This window comes from Dermacentor albipictus, chromosome 7 (genome assembly GCF_038994185.2).
Source record: "Dermacentor albipictus isolate Rhodes 1998 colony chromosome 7, USDA_Dalb.pri_finalv2, whole genome shotgun sequence".
NCBI classification, from domain to species: Eukaryota; Metazoa; Arthropoda; class Arachnida; order Ixodida; family Ixodidae; genus Dermacentor; species Dermacentor albipictus.
In genome coordinates, this window is record NC_091827.1 from 37,861,444 (window position 1) to 37,882,202 (window position 20,759).

The 20,759-nt window shown below is 49.2% G+C and overlaps 1 protein-coding gene across 9 annotated transcripts in view; it reads left to right on the forward strand.

Annotated features, from left to right (window-relative positions):
• The window catches only part of LOC135905678 (kinesin-like protein KIF26B), a 760,359-nt gene that overhangs the window by 399,019 nt on the left and 340,581 nt on the right, over positions 1-20,759 (forward strand). For all 9 annotated transcript variants that reach the window (XM_070521909.1, XM_070521906.1, XM_070521907.1 and 6 more), the window contains one exon: positions 16,968-17,103. In XM_070521909.1, the coding sequence (XP_070378010.1) occupies positions 16,968-17,103 (136 nt within the window). The remainder of the gene's footprint in view (positions 1-16,967; positions 17,104-20,759) is intronic.

The following is a 20,759-nucleotide window of genomic DNA, read 5'->3' on the forward strand; positions in this document are numbered from 1 at the left end:
ATCTAGATCCACTTCGTTTGGGGACGCTGCCATCACTGCCCCTGAAGCTGGTGGTTGAGCTTCCTAATTGTGGGAATTGTTCGCCGCCTGAGCTCCAGCGACTGTCTCTCACTTTGAGCCTGTCGATGCGTTGCTGTCGTATGTTGAATGGCGGCGGGTTGGGTTTCAGTCTTTTCTTGCAATCTTTGCTTGCGGTTTCGTGCCCTTCTCCACATAACTTGCATGCGGGTTTGCACTCGTGATCGGGTAGTTGATCAGTTTTGCCACATTTAGAGCAGAAGGCTGGCAATGGTCTCGGGCAGACATCCTGGCGGTGTCCCGTGTTGCCACAAGTTTTGCAGTATTGCACTGACTTGCGGTAGGGTCGGCATCGAAAATCGAGACTCTGGAAGCGGACGTAATAAGGAACGTGCGGTCCTTGGAAAAAGATCACGGCCGCGGACGATTGCCCGAGCATACGAGCGTGGAGGACGGTGTACCTCGCTGGTGCGCGAAGACTGGCCTTGAGTTCTTCTTCACTCGTGCCGGGCAAGAGCCCGCTTATTACGCCTCTGGATACATCGTCCGGGGTTCTCGTGTTGCCTTTTACAGTGAAGAAAGTGCCGCCAAGTTGTATTGTGCTGATATTTTCGAGTTTCTTCGCGTCTTCCCAGTCGGCCGTGCTTGCAATAATCAGGTTCTCAATTCTTTGCACTTGAACGCACACTTTTTCGCCGAAATCTTGCTGCGAGAAACCGCTGGCTCTTCCGATGGCGTGCATAATGGCGACATTGTTCCACTTTGCAAGCTCGAGGCCTGGTTGCGGGCGGAATACGACCTTGTAGTCGTCGACTGGTAGAGGCGGCATTCGGGGCTTTCGCTGTTGCGGTGGTGGTGGCTTTCCATTCGTTTGTTGCTTGGCTGGGTTGCTTTCTTGTGTCGTTTGATGCTCTGCGTCCTTCTTGCCTTTTCTGCCCCGCGTAATCCAGATGCTCTCGCGTTCAATAGTTCTTCCGCTGCTTGCGTCATAATTCCAGGCAGTTTCTGTGTTGTTTACTTCAGTCGGGTCCATCTGCATTGTGTTTGTGTCTTCCAGCTGTTCTCTTGGTGTGTTGATTGCTTCTACTGCTGCTTCGCTCATCTCGGGAGTTCGTCGCTGCGTAGGCAGGCGCCCGTGCTATGCTCGCAGATACGCTCGAGCGGCGCGAGCACGCGCCACGGGGTTGCAGCCGCTCGTTCGGCGTTGGGCTTAGCTAGGCGGCTGTGCGGTCGTTGCAGAAATCAGTAAATAGGACACTCACTTGATGGTGGCTAGTGCCCGCCGATTTCTCTCACCTTGCCGGTTGTGCAGTTGGCAAAATTAAGTTGGTCGCTGGCCGTGATCCTGGTTGACAGGCACGAGAAGCGGGAGCCCATGTGAAGCGCGTCTGTTCTCCACGGCCCCCTAGAAATAATCATAGAAATGCAATTATTTGGTTCGAAGGCAGGACAAACTCTTAGTGGGGATGGGTATGTAGTGCACCCTCTTCGAGGCTTTCTCTGTAAAGGGTGCACTGCCACATAGCAGCGTAGCGTTGGAGGCAGCCTGCCTTTTTTTTCTATCTGATAAAGGTGGTCGTTCGCCACGGCCCGGTTACAGTGATCAGAGGTAAAACGGTGCGAGGGCAGGTAGTGGCAAATAGCGCGAACCTTAAAGAGTCAAAGGTACCGACTTTGTCGAACGTTTCATAGACATTGCGCCCACGACCATATTTATTGTCAGACATCGTCATAGGTTGAATACGTGATCACGGAGCACGCGATGGCAAAAGAGCAAATAACGTCCTCGTATTTGTGTGCTCATTGGACTTGCTGCTGCTTCGTGCTTTCTAGTGGCGATAGCAATGTATTACGATGCAGTATAAACTACCTGCTTTGCTTACCCTATGCAAAGTTTGCTTTATCTTACACCTTAGGAAAGTTTGGCTTCCCTCCCCCTCCTTTTTTTTCAGAGTGTAGTTTATCCATTGGACTATCTCTACAATCTTGTACGTTATTTCATCCGTTGTGCGACTATAGGTGCCGCTTTACAAGTTTATATTTCTTGCTTTTGTTACAAACTCATAAAGGTTGATGTCACAATGCACACATCATTTTCTTTTCCTGCGTCAACTAATACAATGATCTTACCCGCTCGTTCAGATTTTTATCCTATAATACGTCTTTGTACGACAGCACCTATAAGCAGCAACAAATGTACGCTGTTCTTTCTTTCTTTTTCTTTTTTTACCAGTAAGTTGTAGTGAGTGAACACATTTGTAGCACTGCCGTGCTCAAGTCTACTTAGATGGGCCTTCTCTCGACGCTTTAAAGCTGCCTTTAGTAGCTTTTTTTATGATTGAAGTGCATTATCCTGTATCAAATATAGGAGAAAAAAAGTATACTTTTAGCTTTATGGTTGACACGCAGATTTGCTGCCCGGAATTTTCTAGCTACAAAGCATTTAAGACGCAAATAGAAAGTGCTGCTCAACCCTGAACAGCTTCGGAGCTCTGGCGTGCCTACACGCGCCAGCAAGCAGGTTTGTCCGGTGTCAAAGTACTTGTGACTGGCGTAATCGGTACGAAATATTTGAGAGAAACTGTAGGACTTAATGTTCCTGAGGAGGTACAAGTGAAGTTGTCGCCTTGTTCTAAGGGGGAGTGCATCATGTCAGAAAACGGTGAAGGCACCAACAAGATCAAGCGGGCGTGAAAAAATGGCTCATTACACAAGGTTGCCTACGTAACCATCTACAATCTAACTAGTTTATTGCGTAGGGGTTCTGGGAACGAGAGGCAAACACACCCATAACAAGAAAAATAAACAAACAGGAAAGATAACTCTAGGAAGATCATTCTGATCAACTAATTGACGTGATTTCTTGTGTACAGTTCTATGACCAATGAACATGAGTGTGGTGCCTGTTTAAGCTATTGGACATCTCGCTTTCCCTTTCCTGTTAACTGTGTATATGTGTATATTGTTCAAAACAAATAATAAATAATAATCTTAGGAGCGTTAGTTAATGTATGGTTAGGGATCATACAGAACGATAAGATGCATGTCCTGTTCGCTAGCGCTAAACGTGGGGATCTAAAGAAGAAGTTAAATATATGACCTCCGTGCGCATGCGGAGGCGGACACCACGTTTATAGTACCGATCACTGATTCCGGTCTACTCGAAAAAAAAAAAACTGCATCAGTGAATCTGTGGCCCAGTTTCCAGTGACATATCAAGCTGAGCTGCAAGAATATTTGCGTCTGAACGTGCGTTACGTTCCAGGTGGTCTAAGACTGCCAAAACAAGGTCACACCTAAAGTCCCGACAAAGTCATCGACACGGCAGGTGTTCAAAACAATAATGACATTGTTATGATCGAGCTGTCAAATGTTAGAAACGTTCAGGCGTGCTTTCCCATAACAAGATGATTTCCCTCGTCCCAGAAAAGACTGTTAGCATAGGCCTGGACTTCGACCTCTCAAAGGTGGGAAAGATTCGAGTGGGCGCTCCCATGTCGACATAATTGTCCTCTCCCCCGAAAAAACGTCACCCCTTTATGCACCGGGCAGACACAAAGGGTACGACCAAGACGAGAAGACACGAATGGGGAAGAGCTCGTCGATTTCACAACCTGACAGAGGCACCGATATTTTCACAAGTTCTCCAAGTTATGCAAGGAGAGATCGATGACCGCAAGACCGTGAGGGTTTATTTAAGGCCGTCCTGTCCCCCGTGTTAATCAGAACCACTCGAGACTCGGACAGAGTCACAACCATGCACCAATGAAGTGAATACATTCTTTTCTACTGTATTTTTTTTTCATCATCATGGTGCCCGCTTTCGTCGTCGTTTCCTGGTTCTTGCTGTGAAGACCCGCCTCACCCGGTCGAGATCGTATCAGCGTCATTGCGACTTACAGGCGTAGTGCTCTTCCGAGCTCGCTGAAACAGCAGTCAAGCCTCTATGGTCTAATTGATGAGGTTCTGTAAACACATCGCACTTCCTCACTGTACCGTTGCCTGTGAGTACAAAAAGTCCGCACTACCCCTTCTGCAGTGCATTTTAGAGCCTGAGCCGCGCAGGTTAACGGTAATCCAGAGGAGTACTGTCCTGACGCTCACGGGACTCTCGCTGGAAAGGCCTGCAGAGCGCGGCGTAGAACGCAGTTCGTACCTGGTTTTACGGCTGGGCGCCTTACAATGGCTGTGACTCTGTCATCTCTTTTACACTCGGCGACCCCTGAAGGAAAGTATGAGACTATACACCGAATGTGTACAGATATGTGCTCGGCGAAGGCTACACAAACGAAGTTACGACGAAGCGAGACGCGGGAGGCGCGAAGAAACCGCAGCGTCCGAATGGTCACGAAGTAACAAGAGCGCAACCTCGGCTATTCTCCTTTCTCCTTTTCCGCCCCCTATACAACTGGAAGGAACCTCGGTAACGCAAAGTCACTCCGCCTTTCGCGAGAAGTTCCGCTACAACGTGCAAAGGTTTACAAAGGAAGTAACGAGGAAAAGGTGGTGAGGGACTGTTCCTTATACGAGTCCGTGATAACGGGGGAAGTTTCGGCGGCCGCGACGGCTGTCTTCGCTGCACTACTCGTCCCTGCGCCTTTGTTCTGGTTCCTTTCTATTCTATTTTTTTTTATTCCTGGGATGCCGAAGTCGCGGCACGGAGGCGAGTAACTTGAGCGAGGCAGCGGGAGGCGTAACGCGGCGGCGCGCGTTTAAAGACCGCCGAGACGCGGTTGCCGGTGGTGCCGGTGAGATAAGAAACGCGTCAAACTCGCATAATCTTTAGTTTCTTTTTGTATTCCCCGTCCATTCTTTGCATTTACGTCCCCCCCCCCACCTCTCCCCTTTCCCACTCCGCCGTTACACTCTCCATCTACTCCGATACCGGGGAGTAGCCGAAGCTGTGAGAACTCCCTGGTGCTTCACGGAGGGGCAGACCAACGCTTTTTCCATTGAAATTCTCGGGTGCTTTGTTTCATCCTGGTGCGGACAGTGGGCTTGTAAATGAATTATGCTCACAAGGAAACAATTTTTTTTTATGAGAGAGAACGAGTGAGAGAGAGCTCATTTGAGGAAACACAGAGAGTCCGCCTGTGGTAATAGTCGTCTAGCCGGCTACTCCGCAAGAGAGATGGGAAAAAAGAGGTATTACAAGTGACGATGAGAATAGACAGCAGGATGCGAGTAAATGCGTTCTTGCCCGTCTCTCTATTGTGGTCTGTTATGCTACACCTTGTTCTTTCTTGCTCCATCGAATCGACGGAACTGTGAAACAGTAGTTTGCTTGAGAATTCACCAGAGTAAAAAAAAGTCGCGGTATCGCTCGAAAGGCGAAGCATCGATTGCGATTGCAAATTAGTGGACAGCTATAACAAGTAAGGATAGTAGCTTTATCGGCCGTATAAACTTGTAAACATAGGCGCATGAACTAAATTAACAAGCGTGGTGTCACGCACGCACAAGCCAACATGAATATAACTGTTTCGATGACCGCGGAAACTCGCTGTCAAAACGCTGGCGCGACGAAACGCGTGAGGAGCAGAGAGCAAACTGGCTTTCGTGCTGTGTATAGCTTTAACGAGAAAAGTTTAGAACAGCTGTGTCTTACCAGTTCTCACGTCCGGGGCAGAAACCTGGAGGCTTACGGAAAAGGTTCTACTTAAATTGAGGACGACGCAACGAGCTATGGAAAGAAGAAAGATAGGTGTAACGTTAAGGGATAAGAAAAAAGCAGATTGGGTGAGGGAACAAACGCGAGTTAACGATATCTGAGTTGAAATCAAGAAAAAGAAATGGGCATGGGCAGCACACGTAATGAGGAGGGAAGATAACCGATGGTCATTAACAGTTACGGAATGGATTCCAAGGGAAGGGAAGCGTAGCAGAGGGCGGCAGAAAGTTAGGCGAGCGGATGAGATTAAGAAGTTTGCAGTGACAACATGGCCATAATTAGTACATGACCGGGGCAGTTGGAGAAGTATGGGAGAGGCCTTTGCCCTGCAGTGGGCGTAACCAGGCTGATGATGATGGTGATGAACTTTCACGGGAAGCTTTAGCGCGGAGAGACGAGAGAAAGAGAGAGAGAGAGCAAATGATAAATGAACGGCAAGGAGGTTAACTAGGACTGAGCCCGGTTGGCTACCCTACACTGGGGAAAGGGAAAAGGGGAGGGAACGATTAAAAGAAGAATAGAAAGTCCACTGGGGATATTGAGATCGGTCACTCATTCCGGATCAGAGACGGCGACTCAATCCGGTAACGTTGCTTCTTGCAGGCTTTAGAATTTAACTTTGTCTCTCGAATGGAACACGTTTCGTTTAATTCGGTCCAGCGGTTTTTCTCGTGAATGCAGGTGTGCGTTCTACGTGAGTTTGAAGAGGCGGCGTCGGAGTTCTGTCCCAGCTAAAACTTGAGGGAACGAACGCGAGTTGGTGAGGGAACAAACGCGAGTTAATGATATCTTAGTTGAAATCAAGAAAAAGAAATGGGGCATGGGCAGGACACGTAATGAGGAGGGAAGATAACCGATGGTCATTAAGAGTTACGGAATGGATTCCAAAGGAAGGGAAGCGTAGCAGCGGGCGGCAGAAAGTTAGGTGGGCGGATGAGATCAAGAAGTTTTCAGGGACAACACGGCCACAATTAGTACATGACCGGGGTAGTTGGAGAAGTATGGGAGAGGCCTTTGCCCTGCAGTGGGCGTAACCAGGATGATGATGACGATGATGGTGATGATGATAATGATAGCTTTAACGAAAAGTGAGCGCCGAGAACACAGAGCACCCCAAAGCTACGAGTCGCCGACGCACCTAGACTCTGCCCCCGATGCGGGTCGCTCTCAAGATACGGCCGCGCGACGGCGTGCAGCCGCCACATGCCCAGTTGCTGCCGGAGTAGAACGCCCCCCCCCCCCCCCCCGTCTTCCCCGGGTGCCTCGCAACGGTAGGTGCGCCGCGCGCGGCGCAAGCCGGCGCGCTTCCTCCCCGCTTGCGTCTCTCTCGCGCGGGCTAGATTGAGCCGCGTTCGTTGGCTCCCTTCGCACGCCTTCACCTGCACACACAGCGTAGGGCTCGCGGTGACGGTGTTATCGGCCTTGGATTTTACACAGAACCTCACGGCGATGGTGACGCCGACGACGAAAATGCGCTTGGAGTGTCCATGTAATTGCTATCGCATTATAAGATGGATTTTGCAGAACGCACCAGTCCTATGTGTTTCATTTGTGCGTGCTTAGTGAGTGAGTGAGTGAGTGAGTGAGTGAGTGAGTGAGTGCGAGTGAGTGAGTGAGTGAGTGAGTGAGTGAGTGAGTGAGTGAGTGAGTGAGTGAGTGAGTGAGTGAGTGCGAGTGAGTGAGTGAGTGAGTGAGTGAGTGAGTGAGTGAGTGAGTGAGTGAGTGAGTGAGTGAATCAGTCAGTCAGTCTAGCAAGGCGAGCGCCTACAGAGACACCTCAGTGGCAATGGCGTTGAAATGCTGCTCACGAGGGGGGGGGGGGAGAGGTGCAATTAGGTTATTTTCACGAACTTGGGCTTAAACCTCAGATGAGCGATATTGTTCCGGTGCTTTCCACTATGGCGTTTCCAATTATCTGGTGTTCTTTAAGCTGTTTCATCCTAACAACTACTTGTTCAATAACAGGTGAACAGGCAAGGGAAGAGTAAAATATTAAGAAAAACCTCCTCGTACGTATGTGCTTCCGTTCATTCATTCATTTGATCGGTGATTTGGTAAACCGGAATTGTCTTCCATGCCATTTTTGACTGGTCTTCTTTTTTTATGTGTGTGTGTATGTGTGGCTCTCTTGGAACCAAGCAATAGCTAACCACTGTCACGAGACGAATCCGTTTAACTGGCACCTCATGTCACCAGACTATCTTCTAAATCTTCTAAACATACAACCAGAACGCGCCGTCTCAACGGATTTCCGCCGTCGCCGTCTATGCGCTCAGACAGGATCTATCAGATTCGCCATCGCAGGGTGCCAACGGGGCGACGTCCGCTCCGCAGCCCGGGGTCTCCGTATAGCTCCCTGTCTTTAAGGCGAGGCGAACCAGCAGGCCCCGGCGCTCGGACCCCCCTAGTTGCTTCTCGGCACGGAAGGCAACGGCGAGGCGCAGCGTAGCACCTCGCGAGCTCGCTGAGTGGCCGCCGACCAATCACCGGCCGGAACGGGGTGGGCCGCCGAAGCGTTTACGAGATTACGCGCCGGATAGCGGGGCAGGCGCTCGCCGCGCGCTGTTTCGCGCGAACTTTTGCCCGGCGCCAGAGGTGCCCCGTCGAGAACGAGCGCACCACGCCTGGCCGCCGCCGCTTTGCCGTTCGAATCGGCCGCGAATAAATGCGAAAAAAAGAAGAGAAAGAATTGAAAGTCGGAGAGGCACGGCCGCTGACTTCGTTCGAAACGGCCAGCATGTTCGATTTCGCCGGCTGTAGCATCGGGAGGCCCGAGTCCTTGCGTAGAAGGAGGTATTGATTTCACGAAAGCGCAGCGTTCGCGAGAGTAGGCACAGCGATCACGAAAGTAGGCGCAGCATTCACGGAAGCATAGCGAAGGGGTGGGCGGGGAGGAGGCTGTGAAACAGGCTGAAGAGCTGGCTCGCTTACTTCGCGGCCGGACAAAATGAAGCGTGGTCAGAGAGTCTTTTTAGCTCGTCTGTCAACGTATTGCAGTTTCTGAAACGCTGGAGCACTAGAGACGCTGGCACGCAGAGCGTGGCTTGTAGCGCCATCTCGTGACACTGACACCAAGTTCAGCGAACAAAAGTATATCTTCAACTGAACGAGTTCTGCACATATGCTAACACAATGGGGACACCTGAAGGAACAATCATTAGCATGTAGTACCTAGATCTCTTTACGATTTTGTCCCCTCTTACTTCGCGAACATTGGCACAACGCAGAAGCGTCTTTAAGGCATTGCTTTTGAAGAAAGGTTCACAAGGATGCATAGGTAATGAGATCATCCGAACTAACCGAATGCCCTTGACTTTCAAACAAGCAAAGTGGGATGGTTGCGAGGCATGAGGCAGACATTAACAGGTAACCAATACATAGAATCACGTGACATAACGGCAATCAACTTACAAGGTACTCCGTTTGGCACTTGGAGGTTCGTTTACAGTTTGACGAGCGAATACTAGTGTATCCGTCATTTATTATACCAAATTAACATTGTCCTTTCGAAGCACCTCGCTTATTGGTGTGAACGAGTCAACCTTATCTTTTTTTTTTCGCATCACCGATACAAATAAATATAGCTGATTAATGTTCTCATTCGCATTCGACTCTCGCACGTTACGGCATAAAATTGACTGTTCCTTGACACTTGTTAATTTTGCAGAGTAAGTCACGCGTTACGACCCTCCGCACTCCAGTTGTAACGGCCTGTCCACCTGTCTTATCTTTATCACCTCGAAGATACGCGTAGAATCTACTTGCATTCTTATAACACCTCCGCCCCCCTATCCACCGTTGTACATGTCGGCACGAAGCGTATACGCCACGGTTTTATGACAAAGTGCCTCGCGCGATTCCTTTCCGGGTCACACACGCACTCGCACCACCTTCGCCGCATTAGATGTAACCGCCTCTACCAATCCGCGTGCAGCGGGCGAGGCTAGAGAATTACCGCGTTCGCGGTCATCTTCACATAGCTTCGCAGTCTGTCTCCATTTACCGAGCATCGCACGCCCCCTTTTTCGCTCCCCGGACTCGCTCGCGCCTATACAGAGAGACTTCGCGGAGACTCCTGCTAAGCCCGCACCGCGTTCTTTTCTTCCGAGGTACCCGCGCCACTTTCGGAACGAGCCAACATTTCGTTCACCGCCTCGCGAACTCATTCTCGAGCTCAGCGCGGTGCCCATTCCGAGTCGACGAGGAACGAATGTTTCATCGGGCGCCGCGCGGCGTAGCCATATATATATATATAGAGGCAGCGGTCGGCGGTTCGGTGCCGTTTCGCATTTAGGGTTAACAACTGCGCCGCCGAGCCCGCGGGATCATTCCCTCTACGGGGCTAACGGGAGAAGGGGCTCCCTTTCCACTCCCTTTTCGCCCTCTCCCATTGCGCGCTCAGTTATTGATGTAGGGCATCATCGTTTGATTAGCTCCCATTTGAGCCCGTGCCGGTAACGAGGACGATGGAGGGGAAAGTGCGGGGAGAGAGGGTGTTTGAGAACTTCTCTCCCGCGCGGAAGGAGAGGAGCGCGCCCGGCGTCGTCCACTTTGCGGCCGAAGGAACAGGGCGCGCCGAGTTCGCTTCGCGACTCGTGAGAGGGAAGGGGAGAGAAGCGGTGGAGGGGGGGGGGGGTGGGGGGAGTCCTGTGTCCTCGTGTTAACAGTTCCTTCTTCATGGCAGCGCACTCGTCTCGGAGAAAGCTACTTGGGCGTTAAGGCGAGGACATTCTAATCGCATTAGGTGGCTGGCACCCCCCCCCCCCCCCCTAAATGACCCCTCTCCAACAGCCTGCCGCACTGCATTTCTCCTGCCCCCTCCCACCCTCACACCCGCCCGTACTGCAGACTCCGCGGGCTCGTCTAAGACCCTGTTCGCGAACCGCGTTTTCGGAGCCTCGGAGTCGTCGTCGTCGCTGACACTTCCTCGCCTCGCTCACGGTATCCCGCACCCCTAGTACTTGTACGTGTACTTTTCCGAGCCGCTGACGTTTTACCTCGGCCCTCGGTGTGTGCGTGTCTGCGCGTGTGTACATGATTGCTCTCGCTCTGCAGTCGTTTCCTAACGAGCTTCGCTGATGAAAAGAGCCCCCCCCCCCCCCCCCCGGCCATTCAAACATCGGCGTCTCGTTTCCTTGCATGGGCTCGTTACGTGGCTTCTTCTTGCTTTTCGGTTTTCTCACATTGCCGTTTTGCGCTGGGCAACGTGCAGTATTTAACTATACCGTTCGAGCAAGAAAGAAAAAGGAGTACCGGTGACCCCTTTTCCTGGGATAATATTTACCCATATTTTAGTCTATTTCAGATGAGCATTCTTGTGCATTCCCTACAATTCGCTGCACGCGTTAAAGCAGGCGCACGTATCACACATCAGTCTGGAGACAGTCGTCAAACACATTGTGCATTCATCCCAGAATTTGCTCCCACTGAGACATTTCTCGTACACGCATTATTGTGAGCGTGTTCAATGCTGGTATTTGCTCTACCTTGCATACATTACCCGCGACAACGTACGGTCACTACCCCGACCGGCAATTGACCACTCGACCCCGCATTCTGCGGAAAGAGGTGTCCACACGGCCGCCTGATTCCCCATTCCTCTAAAGCTGGGAATAGTCTTCCAGATCGCTTATACGCTCATCGGCACACTGCTTTCATTGAGGATGAGGCTAGGTCAGATTTTTCTCCCTCGCAGCGTGGCCTAACATGTCCTCCTGACAAAAAAAAGAAAGAAAGAAGGTGGAAGTGCCACAAGAAAAGGGGTAATAATTAACTGCGTGTTAGGTAAGGTGAGGGTTAGGAGGCGAACGTAGGATGGTGCTCCCCAGGAAAGGCAACACCACGGCACTACACTACACTACACTACACTACACTACACTACACTACACTACACTACACTACCACTACGCTACACCAGGGTACTACACAGCCGCAGGAGCAGCAGTTGGTAGGAAATAACTTTGATTAGGCGCACGTTGACCATGCGTCTGTGTGGTGCAAGGCAAGCGAGGGTGCAATGCCGGGGACGGGTCTTGGAGCGTCGTTGCTCTCTATGGAATACTTACGCACACATTCACCTCTCGGGACTTGTTCTTCCTAATTTGGCACCCTCCCCACTCCTTTCATCGTACTCTGACTCTCGTCTTTCGGCTACAACCCACCCACCACAAATACCACCACGTCTTCCTTTATTACAAATCTACGTCGTTTTCTTCCAGTAGCTGCTTCGCGCCCTTCCCCGGCAACGCGATCCTTTCCATCCATCCCCTCTCCTCGTTTCCCTCGCTTCAACCCCTCTCGTTTGGCGTGAACGGCCGGCATTCGCTTCAATAGGAGGCTCGCTTTACCCTTTTGCAGTCGCGCGTGTGTGGTTCTCGAGCAAAATCTCTCTCACCATGCCTCCTCTGCCTTCTCCCCTTCTCAGCCATGCCACTCTTCCCCGCGATCCCCACTTCTTTTCATCGTTCATCCCCGTCTCCCACAGCAACCGCCGTAGGCCTTGTCGTGCACGGCGAGTGTTCGCCCTGAGGAACACATTTAGCGTTCTTGACTGTCACGCGTATGTGTGTGTGCGTGTGTGCGTGTGCGTGTGTGTGGTTTCGAGCACATTTACCTACGCCCACTTCCTCCTCCGCTCCTTACTCCACAACCCCGCACCCGTGAATCCCTACGCTGGTTCCCTCCCCACGCATCACCTCTTTAGGGATAAAGGGTTCGTGTAACGGCTCTAGATTAGTCTGCATTCGCGCACAAATTATGCGACTGCGCGAGCCCCGGTTCTTGCCCTGCTCGATGCTGCTCCTTCGGGTTCCCTATTTCTCCCCTACCGAACGGCGTCAGCTTTTAACGCAAGCTGGACGTGAGACGGGAGCGAAGTAAGACAATTCGAGGGAGAGCGGTTTTTTTTCTTCGGCTGAGTCACCAGCTGTGATGAACGACGCGATCAAAAGCGCTAAGAGCGCCATTTATAGCGCTCTCGTAGTCAACAAAAACGAGGCTAATGAGTTGTGGCAAAAACGAGATTAGTTGTTTTTGAAGGCACACACGAATGGGTACAAGAAAGCAGCCGAAATAAGTAAATAAATAAATAATAAAAAAACACTGACGACACGGAGTTTAGCGATCAACGTCGACCAGCCATCGAACAGCCTGTTGCGGGTAACTCACTTGCTAGGGCATTCAGCTGTCATACACGAAGTCGCTTATTTTATCCGCGACCGCGAGAACGGCGGGGAAAAAGGGAAAAAAGGAAAATAAGCTGCGTTTCGTGTTCTAAGCTTATACTGCGCGTTAATGAACCCGCTGCTAATCAAATCTGATGCTGAGCTTTCCCTGCCTCCCCTCTTTTTGAACAAACGCGCACACTGAAGCACAAGCAATACCACGAAGGACAGCCCACTTGTTGCTTAGGGCTCTTGAATCCGATCATTCAATCAAATCGACTTAGTGTTGATATCTACTGAGCGCCGTCAAAAAAGAATAAAAGAACAGCTCAACGCCGTGTTTATTTTCGGTTAGCCATCTCCCGAAGAAAGACCTCATAACTTTAGTGCAAATGTATAGCTTATATTCCCGCACCCGAAATTGAGGAGGTTGCAAGTGACGACATTCGAACCAATGATGTGCTACGCAGCTGCACGTCGGTCGTAGATGTATAACCACTGAGTTACAACAAGAAACACGGGCGCACATACATACATACATACATACATACATACATACATACATACATACATACATACATACATACATACATACATACATACATACATACATACATACATACATACATACATACACACATACACACATACATACATACATACATACATACATACATACATACATACATACATACATACATACATACATACATACATACATACATACATACATACATACATACATCTCTTATTGATTAGTTCAACTGTACAGATATTACGCCAGCGAAAGCCTACAGGGCTTAAAAGGTTGCGCCTGGCAGATAGTAGGGAACCACTATTAACTTACTAAAGTTCCTCAAGGAATTGAACAAAACAATGTTTGAGGCGGTATCAGGGGCTCTATAACGTAAGGCTATTCCACACTTTTCTATTCGAATTCTGCAATCAGCCCTCCACGATTGGTCAAAAAGCTTTCGAGCCACCACCCACTGTGCCTGTCTGTCAGGCGACGTCTCGGAAACCGCGAAAACGCGCCGTCGGATATAATATGTGCACACAGATTGTGCAGTATTAGACCGAGCGAAATAAAAATAATAAGTTCTGATTCGGCGCCTTTTTCGCCATTAGCGTAACAGACGTCGTTTGACCGATTGCTATTGGTCAACCGTTTTACGGCTGCGCCCACTTTACCTGTCTATCACGCGACGCCACAAAACTGAAAGAGCTCACCGTGTCAAAGTGACGTGTACGCGTTAAAGACGTATTAATATGCCGGACAAAACTGGAAGTTTTGCTGAATAGCCGGAGGGTGCCCCGTTCCGAAAGTACGAGACGATGGCTGCCCGCCGATCGTTGTGGCACCGGCTCCTCGGAGCTGCCGGGGAGCATGAATTTATTTGCGTATAATAAAACATTTTGCGTGGCATTATAACGGTATCGAGACCTTTCGGTGCGTATACGACATCGCTCTTCCAACTCTACTTTGCTGAGGGTCTGTTTTGACGGCATTCTTCCCTTCCGTTGCATGCCGCCGCAATTTTTGATCATCCGCCGCAGGGTAAATAAGGGGAAGCAGACCAATCGCAGACTCCGGCACCACTCTCCTCATCCGGCTATCTAATTTCACTGCGCTGGCTCGGCCCAATCGAAGATCTCTCCACTTGAGCGTGCCCCTCGCCTATTAGATATTAGCTCTCGCCTCCCAGCCAATCAGATAAGGAAAACTGCTCAATGTAGACAATGCAATTTACCTTGAAAGCAAAAGAAAGTCACATTCCATAAACAAGAAACGTGTTTGATTGGGCTTTTTAAACAACGCTGCAGGTTACCACCCCATGCTTGCATCGGTGGTTACGTGAATTCGACGTCAGGAGATAGGAATAAAAACACATTGGAGTAGTTTGACGTTACAGGGCCCCAGGTATGCGTTCCAGGCTGCAAAACACTGTGGCAACGAGGAACACGTCTTTCGCGTGTGCCACTTTCTACGTCGCAGCTGCCTTCGTGCCCCGGAGTTGGCTCATTTCCCGTCTCGCTTCCGCGTGCACGACGTCTCACGGGCGGGTCTCGAGCTCAGAAAAACGGACAAAAAATTTAGGGAACAAGAAATAGATAGAAAGACTGGAATAGGAAAAAAAGGGGGGGGGGGAGCATGAGGGACCTTCTGACTCCGGAAGCAACGAGCTCGACGCGGCGCCGAGCTTTACGCGTCTCCCGGCGCTGGCTTATTTATGGGCCACTAACTGGTCAGACGCGCGGGCTCAACCGGGAGGGGGGGGCTTGAACCGCGCGCATAACCCCGCGTGCGCGTACGCCCTGCGGAGGTCGACCCGTAGGGCTCGCGGCACCGGAGGTCTTGAGCCGGAAAGGGTCAATGCCTCGTTCCCAACTTTATGTGCATTCCTGTCCTTTCTTCCCTCTCTTGTACTTTTTCTTTCTTCTTTTTCTTTTTTTTTTCCCGGGGCGGAAAAAAAACGGCCGTAGTCTTCGTGCAGGCGACACGCGGACTAAAGGGTCACCGTTCCCGCCCCTGGTGCGCAGTGAGACGCGCGCGCGATTTGAACCCCTCTGCGTCTGGGAGCCGCGAGATTCTAGACGGGCCTTGAAGCGTGACGGCCTGAAACTGTGCGATGGGCTACGAGGGACATCGTGTGGTGGAGAGCTTTTCACTAATTTTGACTACTGTGCTTCTTTAACGTGTACCCAATGTACGGTAAACAAGTGGTTTTTCTTTCGTTTTTTATGACGCCTTCGCGGGAATGCAACAACAACAACAACAACAACAACAACAACAATAATAATAATAATAATAATAATAATAATAATAATAATAATAATAATAATAAAATACTATATTTACTTTCTATGTGACACTGCGTGTATGCATCTGCGCGACGCACCTTTTGCTTTGAACACACCAACTATTCTACTGGCTTCATGTCGATGATCCTTGGCATCGCCTCATGTATATTGTTTTTGACAAGACATGCCCGGTCTCTCAATAGCTGAATTTAATTCTTTACTACTGTACCCCGAAACCGGCCCATTTCGCCTTCTAATTTGGTGCACCAGCTGTAGATATGAACAGACGGCGTGGGCGAAGCAGTAGACGCAATAAGACGAGATGACCAGAACAGACCTAGCGCAGAGCAGGATTTCTATACTATCATTCAAAAAGAACTTATCAGATGTCGAAATGTCAGCGTTGTCATTATTATACACTGTTGATGAGCACAATCTCCTGGAATGCTTGGAAGTTGGTTAATGGATGGTGCCTCGGCACCCGCGCTTCCGATTTCAATTTTTAAATCTCGTTTATTGCTAGGACTATCGCCTTGCATTGTCCCCGCTCTCTCACCCGGTCCTCCGTTTCTGCGTGCATGCGGTGAAAGGGGGTCGAAGTCGCCCTTGCCATGCCTCTTACACTGTGACCAGAACTAGGAAAAGTGGCGGCCTATTAGGCGTCACCAACCCCGCCTTCTTTAATTCGCCTTTGGTGTCCGTGGGCGGTCATTGAAGAAACACAGGAGGCATTGCTGTCGGTTGCTTCCGTCAGTGTTCGACGACGAGGAGCTCAGGCGCAACAACTCTACCATCGCCACTGAAGCATACAATTGACTGATCCAAAGAAAACATGTTCGTGCCGGGCTTTCCTCTTCTGTCATGTGCATATTCACCTACAAGTAATAAAAAAATAATAAAGCAACCCCCGCAGTGAAGTGCGAACCCACAGTGCAGTCACACTGACAGCAGCAGCATTTTTTCTGGATGTTTTATGAATTTTTGTAACCTGTCCTCACCTGACATTCATGTTTCGATAACCGTCTCATTATCCTGCTTGAGTCTCGTACCACCACGGCACATGCGCATCGACGTGATCCATGGAAGTTGATTACGTTCGCCGCCGCACACCCTTTCGAATCAAGGAAGAGTCGATAAAAGCTATCGCTGTAGGCATACAACGGCTATCGCTGCAACTATCGCTGTCGGAATGCCAACTTTACTTTGACCGATAGATGTTACCGATTACCACTGCTCTTATCAACCGCGGCATCAGTATTACTTTGTGTTTCAGACTTACAATTTTCTCATGGGCGTTTTTGTTTTCGTTGCAGGATGTCTGCCCCCACGTCCAAGAATGGGGACCGTAACGAGCAGGCCTGCGGCTCGGGCTCCGAAAGCATGGAGCGCCAAACGCAGCCTTGCGCCGAACAGAGCTGCCGCCCGCCGACTAGACCCAGCCTTGTACAGGTGAGCGCGCTTCTTTTTAGACCCGTCTGTCTCCTACTGTCTCTCTCGTACGATATTGTCTTGGCGCTGTCGCAATTCTAATGCCCTTGATTGGCATTCAGGCCTCATAGATAGATAGATAGATAGATAGATAGATAGATAGATAGATAGATAGATAGATAGATAGATAGATAGATAGATAGATAGATAGATAGATAGATAGATAGATAGATAGATAGATAGATAGATAGATAGATAGATAGATAGATAGATAGATAGATAGATAGATAGATAGATAGATAGATAGATAGATAGATAGATAGATAGATAGATAGATAGATAGATAGATAGATAGATAGATAGATAGATAGATAGATAGATAGATAGATAGATAGATAGATTCAATGGATAATGATTTGTGCGACGCATTCATAACCATAGCTATTATGAGCGCTTGACAAGCTAAGATAAACATACACAGTCGCCCTGCAATATTGTGCTTCAGAATTTCAGAGCGCAGCTTTTAGGTGCCTGTTCCTAGGTTGAGCGTCACCGTGCCTGGACATCACCGCGCGAACACGCTCATGCTTGTCTGTCTCACGACACGCTCTATCCACACGACACGCTCTATCCACACGACAAGCTCTGTCTATCTGTCTATCTATATCCAATTCGCCCGTTCGTCGCCTGTCTTGTATTATCACTGTAAAGCACCTCACGAGATATACTTAATAACCTTTGGTACTTCTAAGCAATTTACTTAATTACTAGGTAATTTACTCGTAGTTGACGGCGTCAAGTCGGCGAAACGACGTCAACGGCGCGACACCCTAAGGTTACTTCGGTATGACGAAAGCGATCGCGGTATGGTTTAGCGCGCTTTGGGGCGGCCGAAACCCCACGATTGGATTCGATCTAAATTGCGTCGTACAAAAGTGTTCCGCTCAATAATCCCGTTCCCTCGAACATCGCCATACAAAGCAAGTAAAGGGAGCACTTGCATGCTAGTTCGCTGAGAATGGCGAAGCGTACACCATTTGGCAGTGGATACGTGCCAACTCCGACGAACGCTCGAAGCTGTCCGCTTTGAGCGGCTTATGCCTTCGTATCGGCATACGTGCTCGCCCAAGCCGCTTTCCAAGCCTCTAACGTGAGGCCAAATGGCGGCGGAGGTTCACGCAAGATGTTTCACTTTATTGCCAGATCCGTGGTGAACTCTCTCCTATAGCTTTCGCTTCGTCGACTCCACTCCCTTTGATGGCGATTCCCAGATACCTCGGGTGTAAAACTGATTTGTAAACCGAGACGCGCGTTCGTCCCTCTGTATCAGTAACATCTCTATAGGTGCTTCTCTTATTTTTTTGTTTGCTTGTATGTTTGTTTCCTTGCAAGGACTCCTGCTACAGCACCTCGTTGAGCTTTTGATCACGGCTTCCGCGTTTGATTGCCCTACACTCTTCGACCGAAGTGCAGCTGGCTACTGCTCTAGAAGACGAAAGAAAACGTATAATTTCTGTTATTTTTTTTTTCTGTGGGCCGATGAAGAGTTGCGAAGTTGCGGATAGCACTACATGGGCTAGGGCACACGGGAAATTCGCGCGAGTCAGCTCGAAGGCGTCGTCGGCAAACCGGAATAGATGAAATTTGGGACTTCAAAAGGCAGGACGGAGAGCGGCGCGGGTGAAGTTGCTGAGCGAAAGCGCCCGCGTTTCGTCAGGAAAGCGGCGGCCGTATAATTTCGCCAAGAAAGCGCTTCGGGAGCAGGAAACGATCCAACAAAAAACAAAGCCAAAAAAAAGGAAAGCAACGACACCAACGAGAGCAACCGGCAAGTGCCACAAGACAAGCAACACAATTCGCTATCGTTTTCTGGTGGTCGCAATTTTTTTATTTCGTTTCCTTTTCTTCGCGTGAACCAGCGGCCGGTATTCGCAGTGCGTTCCTTAGAGACGTGAGCTTTTTGCACCGGCGCACGCGGGGTTCGAAAAAGCGTGTTTTTATCTACAGGTGTATTTCTGATCGTCACTTTGTCGTGCTTATATACCGCCGGGGTTTTTCACCTGACAGGTTTGCGATTACATTCGCGAATGTCTTGCCAGGCTCCTGTCTGCAAAACGCTGGCTGCTACCCATATGCAGTTTGTGCTGACTAATCTTTACTGCATGCTTCACGTCTTTCTTTGAAGTTTTTTTGTTATCTATTTTTTTTTTCTTTGTCGTCTGTGGCACAACGACGAATAGCGGGTGATTCGCATTTCAAAGGACTGCCCGACAAGCCTATATGGCACAGTTGTTGCATTTTTAGTCTTTTTTTTTTTGAAGACATGTTTACAGTGACTAGGCTATGGACTCGCGAAGCTTTGTGAACGTAGTGGGAATGAAAGAGCAAGTTTCTGGCTCGACATTATGAAGAGTGGTGGAAATAAGAACTTGCCAATAAGCAAGGCAAGTAGCTGGCCGCAGTCTTAGTTTGGGCACGCTTACGGAAATTGTAGTCGTTGTTAGAAAGTTCTTAGAAAACCTACCTATAAGGTTTTCGCGGCTCTTCTTAAGAGGAAGCGTGACGTCACGAGCTCCTGTCTTTGTAAACACATGGCAACGGAGAAATCGTTTTGCTCGGCAACCACTGCACCGATTTTGATGAAGTTTGTCGCTTTTAAAAGAATAAAGAAAGTTGGAGTTTACGAACTTCTGGGAGGAACGTTTTTGTTTAGCTGATATATTAAAGAAAAATCACTTTAAAGAATGTAAGATTAAAAGAAGGAGCGATTAATATGCAGGTACAACGCCCAGGTTGTAGTCTATCTGAAGCGAGGCATAAGGGGTTACTTAAGTTACCTACAACTAAGGGTGACGCGTACAATTTTGTTCACTGTCATCGTATGCAACGAGAAATCTAGAGGGTTGTTTGTTTTATCCAGCACAAAGGTCACAACATTGTTGTCATGCACTTCTTATGTTTATGCGCAGCATCGTTCACAAGCAACGGGGAAATGTAAAACACCACATCAGCCGTATGCACAGTGCGACACGTGTATGCAGCGATGGCAGAAGGTCGATAGTCGCTCTGACACGCTTGTTTAAGGAAGAACGGCGATAACAGGCGTATGCGGAGAAAAGTGCGACCCGCGTCAAGCAACATTCAAAGGTTTCAGAGACCTCTTTCTGTGCCACAATGGGACACACATCCATTCTGGAGTATCGGCCGAAGTGACCGGTGGCAGACATACCGAATCGCTATTTCAAAGAAAGCAAATTAAATGAAAGAATTCGTTAAGTATAATTCACCATTCCATCAACAGATCGGCGAGCTTTAGATGTGCCTCTGAGAGGACGGTAATGTTCAAGTTTTCTGAGGAAGATTTTTTTTTTGTTACGCAAAACAGGGTTCCCGCAAACTTGGTCAGCATACAAGTTTATGTAGGTCACTTCGGGGACACTTTCATATAACCATTGTATACATATCCGCAGGTATATCAGCCGAGATGGATACTGACCCAGCAGCCAGGCAACCATGCCAAACCCCGAAAACGTAGGCAAAAGAAAGCTTAAATTTAAAACGTACTTCATTACATAAAGTGTCCAACTTCGTAACCCGGCAATAAAAAAGAAAAGATATCAGAAATGTGTATGCCCGTTTTAGGACATGCAAGGCGCGCCTAATTGTTGCGCTGTACA